The sequence below is a fragment of the Oryzias latipes genome, chromosome 7 (assembly GCF_053564925.1).
Source record: "Oryzias latipes strain Hd-rR chromosome 7, Olatipes_Hd-rR_3.1".
NCBI classification, from domain to species: domain Eukaryota; kingdom Metazoa; phylum Chordata; class Actinopteri; order Beloniformes; family Adrianichthyidae; genus Oryzias; species Oryzias latipes.
The window spans coordinates 9,597,681-9,611,606 of NC_136243.1; the positions used below are offsets into that span (position 1 = coordinate 9,597,681).

Consider the following 13,926-nt stretch of genomic DNA (forward strand, 5'->3'; position numbering starts at 1 on the left):
ATCCCGCGGCACACCAGCATCCAAAAATTAAAAAAAAAAGGAGAAACTCATAGTCTGTATTGATCTACAGCCCCTCCCTCCACAATCTCACGTGCATTTTTGAGATAATTGTTACAGAAAAAGCTGGAAACTGCAGCTGTTTTTTTCTAAAAGATGCAATAAAAGTTAAGTTAGAAGATTTAAAAACAGTTTGATGTGTGTTCGTTGGTTTCAAGACGTTTAACAACAGATCTCCTTGTGCCCTGTCACTCTCACAACCCAATGCATCATGGGAGATGTAGTGCATAAAACGGCCGGAGATCGGTTTTCGGAGCTTCAGTGTTTTATTCACTTGTTCCACGGTCTGATACCGGATTCTGTGCAAAGCTACACCGCTAAAGACGAGCTTTAGCTGGTATTTTTGTTAGAACTGAGCGACTTTACGAGCTAAATCGGGACAACGAAGTGAAGACTTTAACCACTTCTGATTGGTCAGACCGATGACATGTGATTAAGCCCCTCAAGAATGATTGGTGGAGACAGTCAAAGGGACGGGACTTTTCCCAAATACAGCCGAAGGTGCAGCTGAATTGCGTCATTCTTATTAAAATGTCTTTAATAAAATAAAATAAACGCAAAGAAAAAGTATTTTACGATCTTTTATATTCCTAACTCCTCAGTGTTTTATCAGGGCCTGTTTGGATGAACACAGAGCTGAATCCTGGAGATGGGAAATGTTTTTAGATCAGTTAATGAGGGCAATTTCCCACGGCACACTTGACCATCTCCCACGGCACACTAGTGTGCCGCGGCACACTGGTTGAAAAACACTGATCTAGACCCACTAGACAGTGCTCTGAGCCTTTTTTCTTCAATGATATCTGATCTTCACTGGTATCCATGGATTACATGAAATCTTTCCACCTTTATCCACCTTTGTCATGGTAAGAATAACACGTCAATGTAAGGGTGGGGTCATCTAAGATAGCACAAGGGTTAATATAACACCTTGTGACTCCACATCTGTTTTTGCAGAGCCTGAAATTTGATGAAACCATATCGCTGACATGCAGCAGAAAGGTTAAGCTTAGTCCCGTTATCTGAACGGGGTGATGGGGGTAGGGGAACCATCAACTGCGGGTGTTATGCGAGTCCTTTCTATGAGGGGTTTGGAGGGGGTCTAGGGGCTTTCTATATGACATCTCCTTGCATGGATTTATGGTTAGTTCTCCCTGATAGAGCGCCTACAGCCTAAACATGCAGGATGAAACCAGAAGCAGAGCTGGAAAAATGTTCTACTTAAGCCGTGTAACAGTGATTCGTTCAAATGTTAACCAATAGGAAGAAAAAAATCCGTGATTAACTAGAAAAGTTGCATTATCTGTGATAATGCTAGTGGGAATGTTTCTTCCTAAATGTGGTAGCTAAAGATGCTGAAGCAATTGACTGTAATTGCTGAAAGGATTGGCTGAAAATGCTAAAAGATATTTGCTTAATGCTAAAGTTGCTTAAGGGCTTCATATTCTTGGAATTACCCAGAAAAGTTGAGGGGGACCTCAAACCTCAATAGATGACAAATGACTTATTTACGTTCACAAACAGCACATCAACGCTTCAGTTTTAAAGGAAGAGCAGTCACGTTTCAGTCCAGGCTTAAGAGGACGTGAGGATGTGTCCTTGCAACATTATGAACCCTTACTTAGTCCAGTGGGTTCAGCTGTACATCTTCCTCACTGTGTGTGTTTGTCTTACATTAGTGGATGAGCAGATATGAAGCACTTAGAACGGAGAAGGGAGGCGTGAAAATCTGGACCTTTTACTTCTACCCTGATGCTTTTACTTTGAATTTCTTGGGTATTCTACTTCACTCTTACTTCACCCTTGCCCGTAGACAAAAATGTGAATAAACATTTTCACTCTACGAGGTTACAAAGTGGTCTATTGCTTTGATAATTCGTACAGATTCCCTTACAGGTTCGTCCTTTATTCGCCTGCAGGCAGGACGTATCCACCAAGCTGTAACTAAGGCTGAAAGAAAAAGACGGCTGAAGATATAAAAAGATATATAAATAAAAAGCAGACTCGGATATACGCTACCGGACAACAGCTTTGATTTGATCCCAAGCATCATCTCTCTTCTGCACAGTGGAAGAAGCCTTACATCATTTCAATCCCTAACAAATAGGATTAATGGAAGTTCTTCTCAGATATGAACATTTCTGTGGAGTCCAGTACCTAGCAGCCAAAGCAAGTAGAGGCACAGAACAGGCCCTCTGGGTAAGCCTTTGAATGACTAGGCGCCATTTGCATCTGAGCAGCCAGGCATCATCCACAGACTTTGGCAGGATGCTCAGCATCAACTGTTATTAATAATAATGCATCCAAAGCAGAAATGGAATCTGCAAAGGGATAAAGGGGATTTAAAACTAAAAACACGAGTGGAATGCGCAGATTGAACAACAGAATGTTTTTAGCAGCTGTTGTGGAGGTCATAGTCGACATAAAATGACTAAATTCATATTTAAAAAATCCAAAGGAATCAAACACATGAGTGTTGCAGTCTGGTGAGTAAGAGCTAAGGGACGATGAACAATGAGATGCACAAATGTAAAACTGGTGAGGGTTTGCTACCTCAGATAAGAACTGTTATGACAAGACTTTGATACGAGATAATCAGATAAAAAAAGTAGGAATCTAAAGTAGCTCGTGTACGGTAGATATAACCTCTACTGACGGTCGCCCATCAACACAGAATAACTGGTTTCTAAAGGCCATGTTTTACAGCCACTACATGCATTTAATGTCTAAATACATACGTAATATTCAGAATTCATTAGTGTTTATTGTGTTTGTCATCAGTCGATGTGAGCCGATGTCCAACGAGGGTTTCAGCCAACGGGTTTTTACGTGAATTCAGTTTAGAGCTGTTCAAAATTTTTGGTTGGTTAGGAATTATGCAGTTCATGCGTATTTTACGTAGTTAATACGCAATTATTACATAAATCTTACACAATTGTGCATGATTTTTGCAAGATGCAAATTTGTGGATTTCCGTGACCATTTAACGTATGTCCACATATCACTAACGGAGTTTTCACGCATGTACCACTGATGTATAACTTTAATTTTTACCATGGTCCGGGTGAATACTCGATTCTGATTGGCTGCTGGGTGTACAATAAAAAGTTATATACCACAGGATAGCCGCACAGTGAAAAAAAAAGAAGTTCCGGTCACATAGCTTAAATGTTTTGTATCACTGCGCCGGCTTCTTTGAAGCAACCTTTTGCTTCATCATTTGGACAAAAACAAGCGGTAAGAGGGGAACTTTCTCTCTGAACTGATGCTTTATTCAACCCATCGGAAAGATCAGCATATATGTATCGCTTTTATATCGCCGAATCTTGACTGCAGCGGTGGTGCGGCACGGCGTAACAAATAGTCCGCTTTTTGTGAGAAAAGTGATCCAAACTGGAAAAAAAAACAAGAATTAAGGACTAAAAACTGGTTACTATTTATTTCTTTTATAAGTGACCATGGTATAAGCGGGTCAATGGCATTATGCATTATCACTTTTTAACGCACTTCATGTCGGACAGTTCAGGCTTCCACGGCGTGCGTTAAAAAGTGATAATGCATACTTCGTCGGCCATTAACCCTTACTTGCTGCATACGGCGCACATATCACATTAAAATTACGTAATTGATGCACAAATCACTAATGAATTGCGTATAAACAGCGCAATATTCATGCACGGTTCATGTTCTACGTCAATTCACGTGTTCTTTATGTGTTGGTACTTCTTTTGTAGTTTTAATGTGGTTCATTTATGATAAATTTGTGAAAATTTCACGTAAACACAACTTTTCTCATTGTGTCCACGTACATTCACTCATGACCAATTTACATCAATGCAATATCCGCAAAATGTATGTAGTGGCTGTGTGACATGGCCATAAGCAAAGATGGTAAATGATTCTGGCATCTGCATTATTAGGCAGGGAGAGCTTCCAGAACATCTCATTCACAACCTGCTCTGTGGTACTGTGAAGATGAAATCCACTGACAGAATCTTCTTGTTCTACCTTCCTTTTTATTGGTCACCAAGAATGCTAAAGATCAGTACTACATCTCACCTATATTTGAGACCTCAGATAAGTGTCCATAGGACTTTTATTTTCCTTTCATTTCTTTATTACAAACAAAAATGGATTGTTTCTTTGGAGAAAACAGCATTCATGGTTTATTATATTAACATAAATGAATATCCATTGCTTATTGCGGGGGATAGACGAAATTCGCAAAGTAGGATTATAGAACTTTAAGGCAGTAAAACTCCTCACAACACTTGTCTATACTTTTCTTAGACTGACATAAGCATTTTAACACCTTTGTATCTCTTGTTTAAATTCTTAAAGTTAAACCTTCATAATAAAAATACGTCCAGCATTATAGAATGAGAAGAATGAAAACTATTATTGACAAGTAACAGTACACGGTTTAAAAAAAAGCATGCAAGGTTGTGCTGAAGTCAGTAAAACAACAAAAACCAAGAAAGGTGAACCACGATATGGCGAGGGAATGCTGTAATACACTACAGTAGTTCAGCACTGGATGTGCTATGTTTAGAGCATTGAACCTAGAATATTTATGCAATACTTCACTTTTAAAAGCTTGTTTTTCACTGTCTTCTAAAAAACATTGTTTCTGTATTGCAAATGATTAAAAACTGCGCTATTAAGGTCTAATATTACCCGGGTTATTTTCCACAATATTCACCTGTCTCTATGGCTGGGTTTAAACATGTTTTACCAACTTCAATTACTCTTTATGAGAGAGAAAAAAAGAAAAATTGTATATTAGATTACATTTTGAACTGACAGTAAATATATACCAGTCCTGATTTCCTTCACACTTTTTTTTTCTTCGTGGTTAGAAATGTTTTCCCCACAATACTGAACATTCAGTTATTGCCACTGTGACATTTCCTAAAAGATAGTTTAAAATAGATTTGACTTTTGTATTTATTTAAGAGAGTGCAAGAGTCGTGACTCCCAGTCTGAGCATACTTTCAAAAGAGAAATGAGGTCATAAGACAAGCCTCACCTGCATGATAGGCGATGGAACCTGGGCTCCACCCTGGGTGTCTGTTCTTGGGATAGTCCTGAAAAACACGCAGCAGGAACATAGATTACCATCAAGGAATTTGCTTACTGAACACAGAAACTTAAACAAAAATGTGTTGACTCATTTTGTTTTGGAAGCACGTTCACGGACTAACACCACCCTGTGTGGAAAAACCTAGATAAAAATCAGTACTTTAATCCGAGCAACACATCCAGTTAACAAACCATCAGAGTGAGAACAAACGACAAAGTTTGACAGCTTTTCAGTGTGGTATTTTCATCTGAGCGTTGATTCCATCTTTGACATTTGATAAGAAAAAGTTCCTGTGTTTTTAATACTAAAAACACATTTCAACATACAGAAATAGTTTAAATATCAAGATTTATTGTTTATTTAGAACTTGTTTATTTTTGGTAATAACCTGGATGCTTGCTTAGTTTTACAGTCACATGAAAGCACTAAACTTCCTTTTCCAACATAACTAGTAGAATCAAAGTTTATTGTAATTTCCATGTCTTCTGCAAACTAATGAGTTGATTCTTGCCTCTTAATGCTCCCGGCAGACACGTGCATCACCTATCCTGCATGTTAAGGCTTTAAACGCACTAACGCACTTACAGTCTCTGAATTAAAGTTTGTGGTCAATCTGTAAAGCCTTTTTTTAAGATGTTCGTAGACAGCTGAGAGCGAAATGCTCATGATTCTCTATGACACAACCAGACAGTTTCGCTTGAAAAGATTTTCATTTTGAAGTGTGGACACAAGGGGCAGGGTTAGCGGAATGATGTGGAAAAGGGTCACTCCTTACAAGCAGCATTACATTAAATTAATTAAGCATGAAAAACGCTGTCAATCAGCTCTGAGGTACAAAGAGGAAAACTGAGGCTTCAAAGTTTCCATTGCAGTTGAAGTAGCAGTTGCACTCATTCAGCCAATTTAATGAGTTAACGAGCATGAAGAATCCGTTCCATCTTTCCATTTGTTTTGGATACATGCTGCGTCTCCCAGAGATGATGGCGTGTTTTCCTCCAACAGCCTGCATGTATGGCATTGTATTCGTTTCTCTAGGTTATACTGTGCCAACAGAAACCAGCATGATGTGACTCAAAGATAATTGTCAGTAATTTGGATTTGTTTTCTAACCTGCACCTCGATTACATTCGAGAAACACTTCTGAATGACAAAAGGGATGAGCAGGTGGGCGATGTCAATGCCATCTTCTGTCACCTGTCAATGGGCTTTGAAATGCTCACTTCTTCATTGAATCCATTGATTCTGAGGCACTGGAGCGGACTGGCGGCCCATCCAGGGTGTATCTATTGACTGTATATGCGAACTGGACTGAGTGACCCAAGAGGCCAAATCCTTAAGACTTCTATTGAGAAATAAACAGTTATGAGTCATTCTATTTGTCAGAATAAACATTCTTGCACCTATTTTTTAACATATTCTTACTGATCTTAATATTTTTTAACATTATTTTTTCTGTAGAGCAATTTATTTAAGGTATAAACTGACCAACCAGATGCCAAATTAAAAGTATGTGGTCTCCCGTTAAAAGTTTAAAAGTTTGAATGACATATTCTACAGTGCCGACTTTCAAGTGGTAGGGGTGTGACTGTAGACTTCCAACACACTCCTGATTAGAGAGAGTGGTGGTCATATAAAAACGATGCTCGCACCGAGATGGCCCAATCGCTGCTTACTGACATTGTCTCACTCCACCATGGCAGCGTCCATATTGCAAAAAAAAAAAAAAAAACAGCGACTGTATTGACTGTACAGTAAATGGTTATACCCCACCCTTACCAAACAGTTGCTGGGATAGGCACCAGCAACGCAGTGATTCTGAAAGACTCTGATAAACAAACACAAATTGAACCCCAAAGGAGCTTCAGGTTTTGAACAAATTCAAGAAAACTGAGTCCCACCTGGACAAAATGAAAAAAAAAGGTAGAAGGATTTAGAGAGGGTATTACTGAAAAGCAAAAAAGAGAAAACTTTGCTGTTTACATTCATGAAGATGAGAAGCCCATTGGAGCAACACTGTTGAGGCCTTGGCCAAGACAAAGAGCAACATTAGAGGCCACGACATGAGAGAAATTTCAGCAATGCTGTCGGACAACCCCACAGGGAATCTGGCAGCAGGAAATAGAGACGCGCAGAGGAAAACTGAGAGGACAGAGTGAGACATCAGCAAAATCAGAAAGACAAGGAGGAATGCAGCTCTTGCTCCAAGGCTGAAACCCCTTGATCCACCAAGTCTGCTCTTCTCCCCGCTCCACTAAACCACAAGCCGGAGGATTCCTCTGGCTGGCTGCCGTGGGGGCCACAGCACTTTAAATGTTTACCCCTTGATTGATGAGGTCTAGACACCGATAACGAGTGATCTGGAAGAACTTTTCGAAATTGCAAAGTAAACAAGAAGAGGACTTACTCAATGTAAACCACAGATTTGTGCCTGATAAATAGATCAGGCATTAAATGGCTGCTTTTACAACAGTTTTCCGGGCAATTGTTACATCCATCAGCTTTAATGTAACTCTGGAAGTTTTCTTCATCCATCACAAAAACCCAAGTGGTCATCCGAGGGGAAAAAAGTAGCAATTATAAACTAACCCCCAAAAAGAACAAACATCTGTTCACTGCAGACTGTTGCTAGTTTGAAATGTCCAATTAGACTGGGAATAACATGGACAGCTCACAAATTTGTTGATATTTTCCTACTTTTAATGTTTCAGCAGAAAATCTCTTATTAATGGCTGCAATCCCATATTGGTAGATGCACATTTTGTAGCTTAGTCTAAGAAAAATCTACATGTATGTATGAACAATAGCCATTAATATTAAATTAAGAGGTAAATATTACAGAAAAGTGAAAAACAATTAAGAAAAATTGCATTTTTTTAGCAGTCCACGTCCATTTTTAGGTTCAATTACAAACACAGGAATACTAATGGATTATCCTTACTACAGTGTGTGGAAATGGAACACAGATGGGATGTATACGCCAGGTTGAAACCCATCCCAAAGTGTACTATTTTGGTTTTTTTCCTTTTTATTTTATAATTCGGGGTTCTTTGTGTTGTCTTGACTTCCTTCTGTGTATTGTACACCCTAAACACACCTGCTTTTCAAAGTGTGGAAACATTGTCCTCTGATCTGACTGCTAAACAAAGTTGGTGAAGATTGATTGCTTCATTTCAAGTTATTTAAAAAATATAAGGAAAAGCAAAATGATACAAAATTGCCACGTTGCCTGGAGTGTACCTCTGGCAACATGGCTGGAAAAAAAAAAGAAAAGTGAATGTTTTTTGGGTCTATCTTTAAGTCGATCTTTTTGACAATCTAAAATGAACAATCAAACTGTAATTCTGTAGAGGTTTGAGCTGTAATAAAATAAAAACAGTCTCATAAAAAAAACATACACTTAGTGACCAAATGCAGTGCAGCAATAAAAACTGCTGGTCTGCTTGTTCATACACCTTCCAATAACCATTAGAAAAAAAAAAGCCACTGGTATAAATGTTAAATTAGCATTAAGGGAGGTCTGCAACAACTAACACAATGTGTTTTTTTACCTCATCAATAAAAATGTGCCAACAGATGTGTAGCACGGATGCATACTTTTATAACACTCATCCCAACATACATTAAATAAATCACTTTTAAAAAGAACCCAATGCATCCCAGTGGGAATGTCAGAAGTGGAGAACAGGATAAATAAAAAAGATGCTTAAATTTGGTGCAAAAACAAAAGGACCTTATCAAAATCATAGTCAATAGACTTGAAAATAGTCAAACAATATATTAGTTTCCTTTTTTTTTTAAATTAAAACTCATTATAATGTCTTTAATATAGACTGGTATTAGAAAGACTTGCTTGGTTTTCTGAAACAAGGCACAGTTTTCCTCAGCAGTTTGAAGTCCGGTTATAAGTTGTATGTGTAAACTAGCTAATTACAGAAATACTGAAAAAAAATGAATGCATCACAGCTTTATGCATAGAGCATCTATTTATGGTAAAGAGGTTATAAGAAGTGAAATAAAAGATAAACTTGGCAAAGATTTTTGTTCAAAGATCTTCATAGGCACAAAGATTGCAAAGCTTTGAAACAGAACCATCTTGGAGATCTTAAAAGAATACAGACCTCCATAAACAACAGGATAAAACCACTCAGACTAAACGTACAAAACAGATTTCCATGTTTGTAAAATATCTACAATACATAGAATAATAACAATAATCAATTTTACTTGAAATTACATTTTCAAAAAAACTCAGAACACTGTGCAGAAAAGCAAAAACCAATAAAAACAAAAAAAAAAATACATTAAAAGCACAATAAATAAATAAGTATCCGCTGACAGGAGAATGAACAGTGAAATCAAAGAAAAAAAAGTGACTTTAAACAGGTGAGTTTTGAGTTTGGATTTGAAGGTTGGGAGAGAGTCGATGTTACGGAGGTCAGGAGGAAGATAATTCCAGAGTTTAGGAAAGCTAGGTTCCCCACGGTAACATGCCGAGCGGGGGGGACGGTCAGCTGAACAGAAGTAGAGGACCGGAGAGAGAAGGGGGGGGGGGTTGATATGTCGGAAAGATAAGGAGAGGAACAGAAAAAAAAAAAAAGAATTCTTTATCGTCACCAAACAGCAACATGTCAAAATTAAAGGCGGCCATCATGTTACAAGCAAAGTGTTTTAAAAAGGAGACACTTTATTTTTATTTTCTTACTTTTGCTTATTCTTTAATGGATCCAGGATGGATCCAAGGAAATATGGTGTTGTAAATATCTCAGACCAGCCTGCAAATGCTTGATGATTATCTTTCAAGAAGCATAAATTACCTTCATCAAGATATCATGGAGCTGAACCAATTCTTCGAAGAATAAAGACGCTAAGGGAACATGAAGAGGACCACAACCCAGAGGTGCTTGTTTTAACAGATGTCCATTTCACTCACTGAAAGTATACAAAAGGCTCTTGATGTGTCAGAAACATTTCTTAATGTCTGATACCTCCTTTAGAATGATCTGTACTGTTGATAAGATTGTTGGGAAAATGTCTTACAGCAACAAGGCACTTAAAGACACAAAGACATGAACCTGAGCATGGAGCAACGGAGCGGCTCCAGAGGCAACATGAACTCAAGAACAAGCTCGAGACCAGCGGCTTAACAAGACTTACAGATGGGAGAGAGCTTTTGCCAAGATTTGTCAAAGCTTGGAAAAGTCTTCAAGAGTTTTTCAGTTAAAAGGCAGACTCTTGGCTCCACTTTAGATATGGAACACAAGAAGGTCCAAGGTATTCTTCCAGGTTATTTTGTGGCTCATTTAAACCCCGTGGAGGGAGATCGCACAGACATCCTGGAATGAGATTTTTTTTTTAACTTACATCCTTGTGAGATTTTGTTTTTCCAAACTAATTTAAAGAATGTTTAAATATCCTTATAGGAAATACACCTGCTTTAAAAAAAGGACTACAGAAAAATGACAAAATCCAATTAAAGTTTTATTGGTGCCACTCATTGCCACTCCTTTTTTTAATGCAAGTCTTTGTCTCACTTAAGATCTAGAAGTTCAGTACATTTGTTGTCCTCGGAACAATCTAAGCTAATGTACCTCATGATCATTTAAGTTCTGTTACAACAGCCTTGTGTTTGTGGGCTCCAAGTTACTATCTTTATTGTGCAGACATGAGAGCTGAGCTTTGCTGTTGTCACAGAGGAAACAGAGAATAACAAACACACCTACTGACATAGTTACTGTCAAACCTTTAAGGTTCACATGCCTTTAATGACTAGAGACAGAAGACAAGATGATTAAGCCTCCAAGGAAAGACAAGGGTGGCAGCTTTGCAAATGAAAGAGTTTTGTCAAAAAACTGTCAAAGTTGCTTGTTTCTGACATCTTCAAGCAGAGCTTTGGTTGAAGGATAAAGGATCAGGTTTGTAAAAGTTTCATGGCAAACCTGGCAACATGACAAGCTGGGTTCTTACTAAAGTACAGTATATTGTTTATTAAATGCCCAAATAAAAGTGAATTTTCTCTAATATTCAACAGTATTTTTCCTGTTTCCCATCAGAAATTACCCAAAATTGCTTTGACAGCGAGAATGCCTCATAAGATTGGAGCTTATCAGGTGTACTTAAGTGTGTTTTTTAAGTTTATTTTGGCTCTTTCACACCTTAAAGTCCTATTCCTATCATCTTTTGATCTATTGTAAAACTGTTACCAGTGGTCTTTTAATGATGATTATGCCATTTTTAGGCCAAATCAAAAAACCTGTCATTATGTAGGACAAAGTTTCTGCAGAGCAACAGTAGTTGATTAGAAAGCTTAAGCTTAATTTTAATGTTCTCCATCATCAGAAAAATGCCACAAGACCATGCTAAACACACCCAAAACACTTTATTTTTTTATCAGGTGGGTCTTCAACTTAAATGTTGCATTACAGTTTAAATCTAAAAAAGACACAAACCTAGTGTTGTAGGTCCAGAGCTTTCCTGGAGTATGTTATCAAAAGACACGTGGAGCCGGAGTCACTCTATCCACCGAGACTAATAGCCAGAAAATGTGACACATTTTCTGTTGCGGTGTGCGTCATTCAGTGAAAGGAACACTTGAAATGGCGCTTGGTTGTTGAGCCGCGTTAAATAAGACACCTCTAAATAAACAAGTGTGGACTAACGTGGACAGCCCCCAGCTGGGGGTCTCGAGGTGGTTCACACTGAAGCCAGCAGCACTTGTAGCCAACAGACCCTATCAAGCTATAAGGTTTCTGATGAACTGGCACATTTGTTTCAAGCTAAACCGCAACTCAATGGGAAGATTTTACTCATTTAGACAGACATGCGATTCTTTGAGTGCATCAAATGTGAGGACAAACATTTTCGCACTTCTGTTGCCAACAGAACAACATAAGTCCTCTCAAAATGGTGATTTGTCAATGCAATACGATATATAGTAAAGAGTTCCTCAATTTGAAAATCTTCTGCCCTAAAGGTATGGATTAAAGACCCACTTCAATGAAAATTGTGTTTTTTTTTTGTTGTTTTTAACATGATCTTGTAGCATTTTTCTCATTGTGGACGAAATGCATGAGGAAAAATAAGATTTATAAGATAGTTTCTGAATATTACCTAATTCAGGTCATGGTTGATCAGAAGCAGGCGAAAATTTGTAATTACACTGACCAAAAATACAAACGCAACACTTCTTATTGCTCCCATTTTTTATGGTACGAACTCAAAGATGTGAAACATTTTCCACATACACAAAATAACCAGTTCTCTGAAATATTGTTCACAAATCTGTCTAAATCTGTGATAGTGAGCACTTCTCCTTTGCCAAGACAATCCATCCCACCTCACAGCTGTGCCATATCAAGATGCTGATTAGACAGCATGATTATTGCACAGGTGTGCCTTAGACTGACCACAAGAAAAGGCCACTCTGAAATCTTCAGTTGTATCACACAGCACAATGCCACAGATGTCGCAAGTTTTGAGGGAGCGTGCAATTGGCATGCTGATAGCAGGAATGTCCACCAGAGCTGTTGCTAGGGAATTGAATGTCCATTTCTCCACCATAAGCCGTCTCCAAAGGCGTTTCAGAGAATTTGGCAGCACATCCAACCGGCCTCACAACCGCGGACCACATGTAACCACACCAGCCCAAGACCTCCACATCCAGCATGTCCACCTCCAAGATCATCAGAGACCAGCCACTCGGAAAGCGGTTTGCATAACCACAGAATTTCTGCAAAAACTGTCAGAAACCGTCTCAGGGAAGCTCATCTGCATGCTCGTCATCCTCATCGAGGTGTCGACCTCACTCCAGTTCGTTGTCGTAACCGACTTGAGTGGGCAAATGCTCACATGCGATGGCGTCTGGCACGTTGGAGAGGTGTTCTCTTCACGGATGAATCCTGGTTTACACTGTTCAGGGCAGATGGCAGACAGCGTGTGTGGCGTCGTGTGGGTGAGCGGTTTTCTGATGTCAGTGTTGTGGATCGAGTAGCCCATGGTGGTGGTGGGGTTATGGAATGGGCAGGCATCTGTTATGGGCGAAGAACACAGGTGCATTTCATTGATGGCATTTTGAATGCACAGAGATACCGTGACGAGATCCTGGGGCCCATTGTTGTGCCGTACATCCAACAACATCACCTCATGTTGCAGCATGATAATGCATGGCTCCATGTTGCAAGGATCTGTACACAATTCTTGGAAGCTGAAAACATCCCAGTTCTTGCATGGCCAGCATACTCACCGGACATGTCACCCATTGAGCATGTTTGGGATGCTCTGGATCGGCGTATACGACAGCGTGTTCCAGTTCCTGCAAATATCCGGCAACTTCCCACAGCCATTGAAGAAGAGCGGACCAACATTCCACAGGCCACAATAGACAACCTGATCAACTCTATGCGAAGGAGATGTGTCGCACTTCATGAGGCAAATGGTGGTCACACCAGATACTGACTGGTTGTCTGAGTCCCCTGACCCCCTCAATAAAACAAAACTGAAGATTTCAGAGTGGCCATTTCTTGTGGCCAGTCTAAGGCACACCTGTGCAATAATCATGCTGTCTAATCAGCATCTTGATATGGCACACCTGTGAGGTGGGATGGAATGTCTTGGCAAAGGAGAAGTGCTCACTATCACAGATTTAGACAATTTGTGAACAATATTTTAGAGAACTGGTTATTTTGTGTATGTGGAAAATGTTTCACATCTTTGAGTTAATACCATAAAAAATGGAAGCAATAACAAAAGCGTTGCGTTTATATTTTTGGTCAGTGTAAAAAAAGCTTTTA

At 39.0% G+C, this 13,926-nt stretch overlaps 1 protein-coding gene across 3 annotated transcripts in view; it reads right to left on the reverse strand.

Moving 5' to 3' along the window:
• spryd3 (SPRY domain containing 3) overlaps window positions 1-13,926 on the reverse strand; it is a 57,477-nt gene that overhangs the window by 9,308 nt on the left and 34,243 nt on the right. For all 3 annotated transcript variants that reach the window (XM_023956947.2, XM_078950180.1, XM_023956949.2), the window contains one exon: window positions 5,087-5,144. In XM_023956947.2, coding sequence (XP_023812715.1) covers window positions 5,087-5,144 — 58 coding nt within the window. The remainder of the gene's footprint in view (window positions 1-5,086; window positions 5,145-13,926) is intronic.